At 33.0% G+C, this 11,377-nt stretch overlaps 1 protein-coding gene and 1 long non-coding RNA gene across 2 annotated transcripts; one reads left to right on the top strand and one right to left on the bottom strand.

Moving 5' to 3' along the window:
• Positions 1-12: 12 nt before the first annotated feature.
• Positions 13-4,038, top strand: LOC115241763 (ATP-dependent RNA helicase DDX54). The gene is given in 13 exon segments (XM_029817693.1): positions 13-142; positions 674-785; positions 889-1,265; positions 1,346-1,661; positions 1,755-1,965; positions 2,105-2,331; positions 2,418-2,609; positions 2,698-2,839; positions 2,927-3,122; positions 3,274-3,362; positions 3,365-3,399; positions 3,485-3,635; positions 3,779-4,038. Coding segments are annotated over 12 exon segments (2,238 nt in total). The 5' UTR covers positions 13-142; position 674; the 3' UTR covers positions 3,970-4,038.
• Positions 4,039-7,320: 3,282 nt separating this feature from the next.
• LOC115241772 lies at positions 7,321-9,284 on the bottom strand. The gene is made up of 2 exons (XR_003884960.1): positions 8,701-9,284; positions 7,321-8,230 (listed from the first exon to the last, which is right to left on the bottom strand). It is a non-coding gene; the product is annotated as an uncharacterized LOC115241772 (long non-coding RNA).
• Positions 9,285-11,377: the final 2,093 nt, after the last annotated feature.

Below are 11,377 nucleotides of genomic sequence, written 5' to 3'. Positions count from 1 at the left end.
ACGCATCCTAAAATTGGTCGATTTGCTTATATATTTTTTATATACGACTATTCATGCACATGTGATTATTTCAGGTTATGTTGCACTGTGTTAAATGCTGAAGAACATATAGTGCACAGTTGTCACAACGCACATATTATAAGTACTGATTAATTTTATATACATAATATGTTAAAATATATTATTATTTATAATATTTGTAGACAATATATATATATTTATATTTAGTATATTTCTCTGTATGTGTAAAAGATGTTCCATTAGAAATCTTAATTTTAATGACATTTCCTAATATAAAGTTGAATTTATATTTTTCTTTAGTAAAAATATCAAAGTATTGCATAATATTCAAGTTATAAGTAATTGAAAAAGAACTTTTCGCCAACTAAGTTTCAAAAAGACAAGCAATAGAATTATATTTTTCAGTTTATTTCGAATAAATCTTACTCAAAATTTCAATTTTAAGCATAATACACAAAAATTCATGATATTAAAAATAGGAAAATTGCACATTATAATTTACGATCATCCTCGACATTTTTGCTAAGAAAAGATTGACAAATTGGTCAGAAAATTTCATTAAAATTAAAATTGAAGAATTGTGAGAAGTCTGCATACCTATTTGTATTTGTAGTAAATTTATTTTATATATTTGTGATAAAATCTTTAATAGAATGAAGGTTTCCAAGAAATCTGGAGGATTTCAATCCATGGCCCTCAGTTTTCCAATATTAAAAGGAATCCTCAAACGGGGCTATAAAATTCCCACACCTATACAAAGAAAAGTATGTTATTAAGAGAAAGATATTTCAATTTATATTGAGATTGTAGCATTCTAATTATAATGAATCTTGTTAAGCATTAATATAGAAAATTATATTTCAATAGACTATACCGTTAGCTCTCGAGGGAAGAGATGTAGTAGCAATGGCTAGAACGGGTAGCGGGAAAACTGCTTGCTTTTTAATTCCTTTGTTCGAAAAACTCAAGGCGAGGCAAACAAAGACTGGAGCACGCGCGTTAATATTATCGCCCACGCGAGAGCTGGCATTGCAGACATTGAAATTTATAAAGGAGTTGGGAAGATTTACAGGATTAAAGGCAGTTGTGATACTGGGTGGTGATAGTATGGATAATCAGTTCAGTATAATTCACGAGAATCCTGATATCATTGTAGCTACACCAGGGAGATTTTTACATATATGTATAGAAATGGACCTGAAATTAAAAAATGTCGAATATATTGTCTTTGACGAAGCTGATAGGTAACAATTTTTCTTTTATGTACGATTTCTAGTATTTGTATTTGTGTTAAGGAAGTTAAAGATGAAATTGTGTATTGCAGACTGTTTGAAATGGGATTTGGGGAACAGATACATGAGATCGTAAACAGATTACCTGAATCGCGTCAAACGTTGTTGTTCTCTGCTACTTTGCCCAAAATCTTAGTAGACTTTGCAAAAGCTGGTCTAAGTGATCCGGTTCTACTTCGTTTGGATGTTGAGAGTAAATTGCCTGAAGGGCTAACGTTATCGTTTATTACATGTCGCTCTGAAGAGAAATTGGCCGTACTTCTGTGCTTGTTAAAAAGGATTATTAAGCCTGATTCACAAACAATTATATTCGCGGAAACTATGCATCATGTGGAATATATTCACCAGGTAATCATTAATATATAATCATCTTTTAAATAAATTCTTGTAAGATATTTAGAATTAAGTAATCAAATATACAATAAAATAATTTGTATACAGATATTGGATAAAGCAAACATCTCTAATACTTTTATTTACTCGAATCTGGATCCTTCCGCGCGTAAAATAAACGCGGCTAAATTTCAAACTGGCAAAGTAAAAGTTCTTATAGTAACAGACGTTGCTGCTAGAGGAATAGATATACCATATCTAGATTGTGTGATTAACTTTAATTTTCCTGCAAAATCTAAACTCTTTGTACATAGAGTAGGTATGTATATCTGTAATTACTTTGAATTATACTTAAAATTACTATATTTATAGAGATCATAAATACATATACATGTACAAGCACTTAACACATAATACACTATTCAGCTATAATAATTAATTAATAATTTACTTTCTAGGACGATGCGCTCGAGCTGGACGTGTTGGAACAGCATATAATATTGTAAGCTCGGACGAGTATCCTTATCTCCTAGATTTACACCTCTTTCTTGGTCGGCCTTTAACAATAATGCCGGCTACAGGATCCATCGAAAATATGGAATCTGCTGTGGGAAAAATGCCACAATCTATGATAGAGGAGGAATTAGGCGAATTAATAAATTGGCACAATAGCTCTACAGATCTTGTAAGTATATTGGGTCATAAATTAGTATAGTGTGTAATTCTCTTCTTCCTTTTTTTAATACATTAAATGAGTATTTGTATCCTCAGACAAATATGCAAAAGGTGTGTAACAATGCTTATCAACGATATATCAGATCGCGACCAGGTGCTTCAATAGAAAGTGTTAAAAGAGTCAAAGAACTTTGTATAAATGAAGCTGGAATTCTACCACAGTATTCTGATGTTTCCCCTACAGCAACAGATATAATATCCAGGATGAAAAACTATAGACCACAAGGAGTGAGTATGATCTCTTTCATATACAGACAAAAAAATGTTATATATTTCAATTTTAATATTCTTAAATAATCTTTTATACATGTAATAGACGATATTTGAGATTGGTATAAAAGCGAATTCAGTTGATTACCAAGTGATGAAGACGAAACGATTATTTCACAAAGAGAACATCTTTAATTTTCACAAAAAAATGGAAGATCGCAAAACTGAAGAAATTAACATGACATCAAGTAAATATTATGCTAGTAAACTATATTTTATATATATATATATATATATATGTAACGCAGTATGATTGAATTATTTCAATTTTATAGAAAACTTGCCTCAAAAAATTAATCTGCCATCCAGCAGTATGGAAGAAATTAATGCTGCATTTAGTACAGTAGTAGTTCCAAAAAAAAGGAATAGTGACGATTTGTATAAAATTTCGAAGAAAAAGAAAACGCACACAAAACGAGATGAAGAATATTATATACCTTATTTCGCACCAGACAAACATACAGAGGAAGGGTAGGAATTGCTCTACTTTTCTCATTTTTAAATATTATTCTGAAGTAGTAAAATATTATTTTTATTCCACTCTATTTTAATTTAAAAAAAAATAACATTTTATTCTCAATTATTATCTTTATCCTATTTGACATTTGTTTTGTTTTTTCAGTTTAGCCGTTAACACATTTGCCACAGAAGCTGATAAGGCACAGATGGATTTAATGGCAGACAACGAAGAGGGCCAACATCTTCAAAAGCAATTAAGAAGAAAAAGAAAATGGTCACTGTTGATAGGGTACATATATCATTAATATATATTTTCGTATACAATCTCTTATCATAGAAAATAAAATTATTTGCTATGCATTTTATCGGAATAGGATCCGAAAGCGAAAAAAATACGTACAGAATCTGGTGTATGGATACCTGCTACATATAAAACGAATCGGTATAACATGTGGAAGGAGAAGAGTAAAGTTGATGAAAATGACAGCGAGAGTGATAATGAGGAAGAATCTTTACAGCAAAACTGTAAGTTAATATACAATCTCATGTCAAAAAATATTGAATCTAATCAAATTTGTTTTACAAATTTTTCTTTTATATCGTGCATATTGATTCATTCTAATCATTATACTTAAAAATTGCTGCATGCTGTTTTTGCTTTATTTTAGTGCGAACGACAGCAAATACACATTGGGCGCGGCATAATCAGAAACTAAAGGACAAAGTTAAAGCGAAGAACGAGCTGAAGAGGCCCGAACAGATCTTAAAAGCGCGCAAGCTGCTCGAAAGAAAGCATCGAAGAAATGGTAGAAAAAGTGGTAAAGGTAAAGGTCAAAAAAATCACAAAAGGAAGCATTGAAACATTTTTAATACTTAAAATATGTTATTATATTTTAACAATACAGAAACAAAATTATTATAATCAAAAGAATATTTTTTCTCTTTTTGGGAGTTATCATTTGAAATATTCTAAACATAACAACAGCCTACTTTTTTAAAAATGTTGCATGTAAGAAATAAACATAAAAGATAACAGTCTTATTTAGAATCCCATTTAGAACAAGATAATATGATGTCTAAATTTTACACACACGCGTGCGCGTGTATATAAAATAAATATTTATTTATATGTATTTATATATAGTAACTTTTTATTTTTTTATATATTTTCAATTATATCGACAGACATGATATTATTCTATATGCATCATTTTTGATATTAGTATATTAGTGTATCAGAACATACGAAAATACATGTTGGAGAGTTAATAATTTTTCAATGATATTTCTACTCTTTCAATAATACTAAAAGAAGTTTAAAAAATATTGCGCAACTGAATTCTTTACAGAGCATCATATGATTAAATGTGTTTCAAAACAGGTTCACATAACAAAACGTTTTTTACGCGATAGGTTGCGTGCGTAACAATATATATATATATATATAATGTATGACGCAAATAGGATGTATTGGCTAAAAATAATCGTGATCAATAACATTTTTCGAAAGCACAGTGACCTTATAAGTGAGCGTTATATGATTTAGGATGCTTGATCTTGCATCATCATAACATGGTGATTGCGTTGCACAATTGTGGGGTCTCCTATTCGTAAGGTATTACGAAGACTCGCTAGACCCGCTTTTGCGCGAAGCCTTAAGAAATTTTTGCGTCATCGAGAAACGTCGAACAACTTCTTGCTCGCGATATAAGCCGCTAATGTTAGTGGGCTGAGGCGGTCGTAAATTTTATCGAATTAACCGTTGGCGGAAACTTATCTCTGAACGCCATCGTAAGAATCACGAGATGTCCGCATGACGAAGCAAAAGATCTGCGTGCACAAGCTTCCGCGAGAACACAATGTATCTGGTTGCTTTATATCTAAACATGTCTTAGACAAACACACACATATGTCTTAAAAAGAACTAATGACTACAGTCCCGTAACATCACTTTGTAAAAATATCTTCGTCAGCGTTTTAATTATTACAAACAGAATTTGACGTGAAATAATAATAATAACAAATTGATGCAACATCTTTCAATTATCTGAAATATGTGTTATCGTGCCAACATGTCATGATAATTGTGAGCGATGTTTTTCCATAATTTAAGATCCTAATCAAGAATATAGAACATCTCTGGCGGGAAAGAAACTACTTCAGAAATTGTGTTGGTATATGAAAAAAAAAAGTACAATGCAAGTAATTGAGATATCGATTTCTGACAGGTAGTTATATTGACTATTATTAACAGTCAATTAACGTTGGATATGGCCGATTAAGCTTGCTATCTGTGTCATAACGAACCCTTCTCCCTTTATATCTGTTTGCCCCAGCTATGATCTAAAAAGCAACACGATACGACGCCAATCGCGGTTAATAAAGCTAGGATGACGATGCAACCGGATCCCAAAGAGACTCAAATTACTCTGATTTCAATTTCTTTCGAAGCCGATATGTCCGACAGTATCTTGACAACATGCGTGTAGTTTACACGCAATATTTCTGTTCGCCGCCTAATATCATGAGTCGTTCCTTATCGGCGAAAGAGAGATGAATTGGGACATATTTATAATGATAACGTTCCTATAATCTCGACCAATGTTTTCTCTCTTTTCTTTCGTTTACCCTTTCCTTCTTTCATCATTTTCTTTTTTCTTTCTCTTTTGTAGTCGCTATTGTTCTCTTTCTTTCTCTTTTTCCCTCTCTCTTCATCTGTCATGTTGCAATCCCACTAATCTTTTAGACGCATCTAACTCATCTATTTGTCTATTCGTATTCTTTTCGACCGTGCTATTCGAGCTCGACCTTCCCCTATACAAACGCTTTTAACTCGGAACGAGAAAAACATCTGCGCTGCTACAACAACGCGGCTTGCAGGCGACCCTCCGGCCCAAAATAGAGATTATTATGATAGAGCATCTGTATAGCGCGGGTGTTGGGACGAAGAGAATTCTCGGCGAAGTACGAGAAAAAGTACAACGTCGAGTGGCGAATTTACTGGCGCGAGAAAAGCCGTGTGTATATTTTTGGACGTACGCGTACACGATATGCACGTGTAGCATAAAATACGACCGCGTGTGGTCGTCACACGTTCCATAAAATTACGCGTACTTTGTCCGAAAACACATAGAAATTTGTCTAGATGAAATACAAGGTCTCGTTCGCTCTTTTTTTCTTTTTCTCTTCGTTCATGGTTCGATCTTGGGAAGAGGACGCAAGAGACACAAAGAGACGTAAATCTGCCTCTATGCCTCAACTATAATATCTGTCACATGGCGTATCATTTGCAAATTAGAGGCATTAGCATGGAGATTGCATCAAGACTTCTATTATATGCTCGAACTTTATATAACAAAGATTTTTCGCATATTATAAGAGCTTCGTATCAACAATAATAAGAATTGAACAGTCACGATATTTTTTGCCCGATTTTCGCTTTTATTTTTATCTTATTTTCGCAATTATAATGATTATATTCATATTGTCAATGACTAAATTTAAATTTAAAATTCAAATTCATTCGAAATAATCAACAATTATATACGTGATGATATCGCGACGAGTTGTTGATGAGCTTAACACTTTTATCGGCCGTACGCATCTCTGAATCTTCTCGTGTTTGTTTTGTCGTGACTAATAATTCAATCGCTGACGAATGTGCGTGAAAAAACAAAGCGGACATTATATATACAATATATATACGCTCGATGGTCACGTTACTACGGTATATACAATATTACACACGCTGCGCGAGAATCACGTGTGTGTCTCCGCCGCCCGTTATCCGCTCTCCCGGCATCGGTATGCGCGACACTAATTCATGTGCAAGCGAATGCATATATACACATACGTACGTGCTCTCATTCTTACGTCGGCGTGTCCAGCCGGCGGTGTGGCATCGACGTCGTCGATGAAAACAATCGGAGGAAGTGGGGAAGGAATAGTGGCGTAACAGACGGGCTGAATGTATTCCCGCATAATTTAGATACCTCGCAACTCGCATTCATATGTATACTTTCACACAAGCTTTCTCACAAATCCACGGTTCTTCGATCATCCGACACACAAACAGACTTGAAATATCTAAATATATCTAAGTATTATCCATGAAAGTGAGAGAGCTTTATGATTTCTCCTTTCTTTTGAATTATTTCTTTTGTTCCATCCTTTCTTTTCTCTGCATTCTTGCTCTTTCTATCCCCTCCTCTTTTTTTTTTTTTTTACCGTACTCGCTACGTTATTTCGATCAAGGTCTCGCGGTTCGTTATTACGCCTCTGAGAAGGAATGTCCTGCAATTCACGAGCCTCATCACTAACGAGCGTAAATTTCAATGAATTCAATATAATCTCTGAGAGAGTGGGAGAAGGAAAAATGGAGAGAGAGAACATCAGAGCGAGTGATCTCGTTCTATTTTAATATACGTTACGTTTTTTATGCCTTCCGCTTTAGTCAGAGCAATGACGTATCGCGATAAAAATAGTTTCTCTCTTGTATACATATATTCTGATATGTCGAAATTCTTAAACTTTGTAACCAAGAAAGTTGGTTAATTATATATACGATGTTTACACTTTCTAAGGTTTTTAAAAATGTATTCGTAGAAACGTGATTTCTCTACATTATTTCTTGATATTTTATCTAACTAAAAATTAACAAAAACTAATTTAAGAAAAAGAAAAGAGACATATATGTAGATAAGGAGGAGTTTATGACATATTAATATCTCTGTTTTTCAAATTTTTTGTATATAAATAGTACCGCATACCAAAAAGAAAAATTTTTTATAATTTAATAAGGCAGAAAAGATATATTTATATTAAAACTAAAATAGTGACTATCTCATTAATTTAAAAGAACATGACATTATTCAGGAAAAGGAACATTTCTGTAAGAATAATCTGTGTTCGAAAAGCTAACAAGAATGATGTAAGCCAGAGGTATCTCATAGTTCACAGACCGCCCTTGCGTCGATCCATTACTTTGTCGATGCACTTGGCGCAGGGTCAAGTCTGGTATGACAATCCCATCATGATTGCGGTTACAACAGTTGCAAGCGTCGTCGTATGTCAAATTCTTCATGCAATTAACATCCTGCGATTTCTATTTATATTTTTATCTGCAACGAAAGTTCTTAAATTAGTGAAAAGATGAAAATAAAACAAGAAAAAAATATGTTTTTTTAACACTGAAAGAAATCGAAAGTGAAAAATATATTTTAAAATATTAAATTCTGATATTTTCAGATTTGATATGTGAAATGCAAAAAGAGAAACTTGCATATGAAGACTATAACGTTAATAGAGATTATGTATCATATGTTATATCTAGACCATGTTAAAAAGGATTAAGGGTGTTTTAAATACAAGATTGCTTCGACTAAACATATATATATATATATATATAATCTAAATATCTTAATTTAGACTTTGAAATGTATAGGTTACATTCTATTATCTGAATACGTTATCACGGAAACCTAACTGAAATGATGATTATAACATATTATCGGCTACAGTAATTGTGAAAAATTTATGCGAAAGTACAGGATTATAAAACAAGACAATAGGAAAAAAACACAAAACTTACTGTGTTTCAAAAGTGAAGGACGTCCAGAAAGGAAGCTCGTTATTTCTGGCATCGTTATATGCTGCGTTGATCAATGACGTATAACTATGTATATCAATGGCAAGATATTCAAATATATTGCCTGTCGCTCTGACGCGTAGACAGGTAGAAAGCGGAACAATCCAGGAAGTTGCCCATACTCGCATCTCAGGATTCATAGTCGTTATATTGCCAAGCGAAAACACCAGTATTTGATTAGGATACATGCCATTCCGAAAATTCATATGTGATGTTATTAAAATTCTGGACGAAATTGCTATAACGATGCTATATTACATTTTAATAAAGTAATGTTAGTAGCAAGAATTTTTGTTTCATTATATGAAAAGCATTTTTGCTGTTCTAGGACAAGCTCTTTAAAAAGATCAAAGAAAATGTACAATTATTAATTCATCAGATATCATACGATTACAAACCTTAATATATGATTTTCATTCTCTAGCAATCTAAATAGCATAATAAATGTATGAAGGAGAAATAATATTAAATAATTAGGGGATTGTAATTTAATGATTTGTACTGAAGGAATTGTAGAGAAGACCTACAAATATCCTGAACCATCCTGGACATATTCAGGATGATCCTGAGGACGTTTTGTGCTGTCTGGGAAATATGTCATAAATATGTAAATACGCGATGTGTGTATTTATATAAATGGTTATGATCTTTTGAAAAAGTCAAAGATAATAGAATAGTTAATGTATGATTGAGAGAGCAATGGATAAGCAATACATGAATTAATAGTGCCTTTCAATTCCTTTCAATTTTCATACACGGTAAAGATTAAACCTCACAAAATGGGAATAAAGTTGAAAATTACTATACGATCCATAATGAAAAATCAAATATCAAATAAATGTGTGTAAGATATAAGTAAAACAACGCGATATGCTAATTTACATAAACTAAATAAAATCAGACACAGAGATTCTCTTAAAAATTATTTCCCAACGAATAGAGATCATTTATCTATATCTGTAGCATTATATACATATATCGATTTTAACCCAATTAGCGGTAAATGAATCAGCGCGAGCTGTTCCATGAACCCTTCGCGATCGGAAAGCTATTAATTTTGCGTGCAGTATGTGATATCATGCGCGATAATGTTTACGGTGAACGTCGAGGTATGCGTGACTGTTTCAAACGCGCACGTCATAATCTGGCGACGACGCACACGCGTCATAGCTCGCCGAATGTCACAGCTGCATGACGCAGCGCGAATTTAAAGTCCATTTTTTCAGTGGAGACAAAATGCAAATTACGGCTATCGTAATCTGACAAAGGAAACAAAAACATGTCCATTTTTATAATAATTTTAATAAAATATACACATATTCGCAACTCGCGGATATGTATGTGCGTGTATGTATATCATACATGAGAATTTATAGAATGCAGAAAGTTGCATTGTCTGCTCTGATTGCCTACGTGCGAGTACATGTGCGAGATACGAATCAAGCAAGAGGCCACGAAGAAAGCAAAAGGCCGTGCTGTTTGAAAGGAAAGCAGCATACGGATAACGCATGGCTGCATTTGGAGCACCTAATGCTCCAAACTGCTTGGCTTATCCGGCCTTCTATGTTAGGTTTGTTAGGTTGCGCGTCGCCAGGTGCAGCTGTACTCGCCACTGCACGACCTTTCCCCACCCGAGTGAACGTCCCCCTGTCCACTCGTGCCGTTGCCAACCTAAGCGCGAAATAATAACGCCTCGACGCTGCCGGGGTCGTTCGTTATTCAGGCGCGGCACTGCAAATCGTCGCCCATAGTATAGAATAAATCGCGGAAAAATTCCAGAAATTCCATGAAAATTTTTCATTTAAGATCGTTAACGTAACGTAGAAAAAATTTCTCTGACGAATAAAAATTTCCAAAACAAACTTTGTGTCTCCAATCTCATATTGATATATTTCGTATCGATATCCAGATAGCAATGCCTGATGATCAGATTTCATCACGTTATGATATTTTAATATTTATCGAAATATGATGTATATCTTGTAATCATATTATGATGATACATATCATGAGCACAAAAGTTAACGTGCACATGAGAAAAAATGTGAGCTCAGATGTTGACGTTACTTTTGATAATCACATGCTGACTGCAATGATTAACTATCATGTATTATAAAGTTATGTACGTTCAGCATTTTCGTCATTATTATATATTACAAAGCTCAAGCACATGATCTCCGTGACATTTTGTATTATGTAAAATGTGTTTTCATGTTAAACAGAAAAAGAGAAAATGTTTGAAACATTTTTAAACATGAAATAATATACAGGGTGTCCCCAATTTAAATGTCAAAACTTTAGGAGCGTGTAGGGTGTAGAATGAGTTAAAATCCTCCTGAGGTAAAATTAGATTAGAAACAAAATTTCGCGTTGTCGCGTATTTATCTACAATCCTCTAATGTTACCTCAGGAGGATTTTAACTCATAAATTTCAATAATTAACATGCATTAATAATATTTAATAAAATATTAATAATATTATATATATTTCATATCGTATGTTTTATCTCTGAAAGCGATATAAGTTATTGAATTCAAGGTTTACGAGAGATAAAACCAGTTAAATTTTAGTACAAGCATGCTTAGAATTATGGTAATTATTATTCTTATTGTTATATTA

Source organism: Formica exsecta, unplaced genomic scaffold (genome assembly GCF_003651465.1).
Source record: "Formica exsecta isolate Colony F162 unplaced genomic scaffold, ASM365146v1 scaffold51, whole genome shotgun sequence".
In the NCBI taxonomy this organism is placed as follows: domain Eukaryota; kingdom Metazoa; phylum Arthropoda; class Insecta; order Hymenoptera; family Formicidae; genus Formica; species Formica exsecta.
Note: the sequence above shows the minus strand (reverse complement) of the source record. Positions and strands in the feature narration are given on the sequence as shown.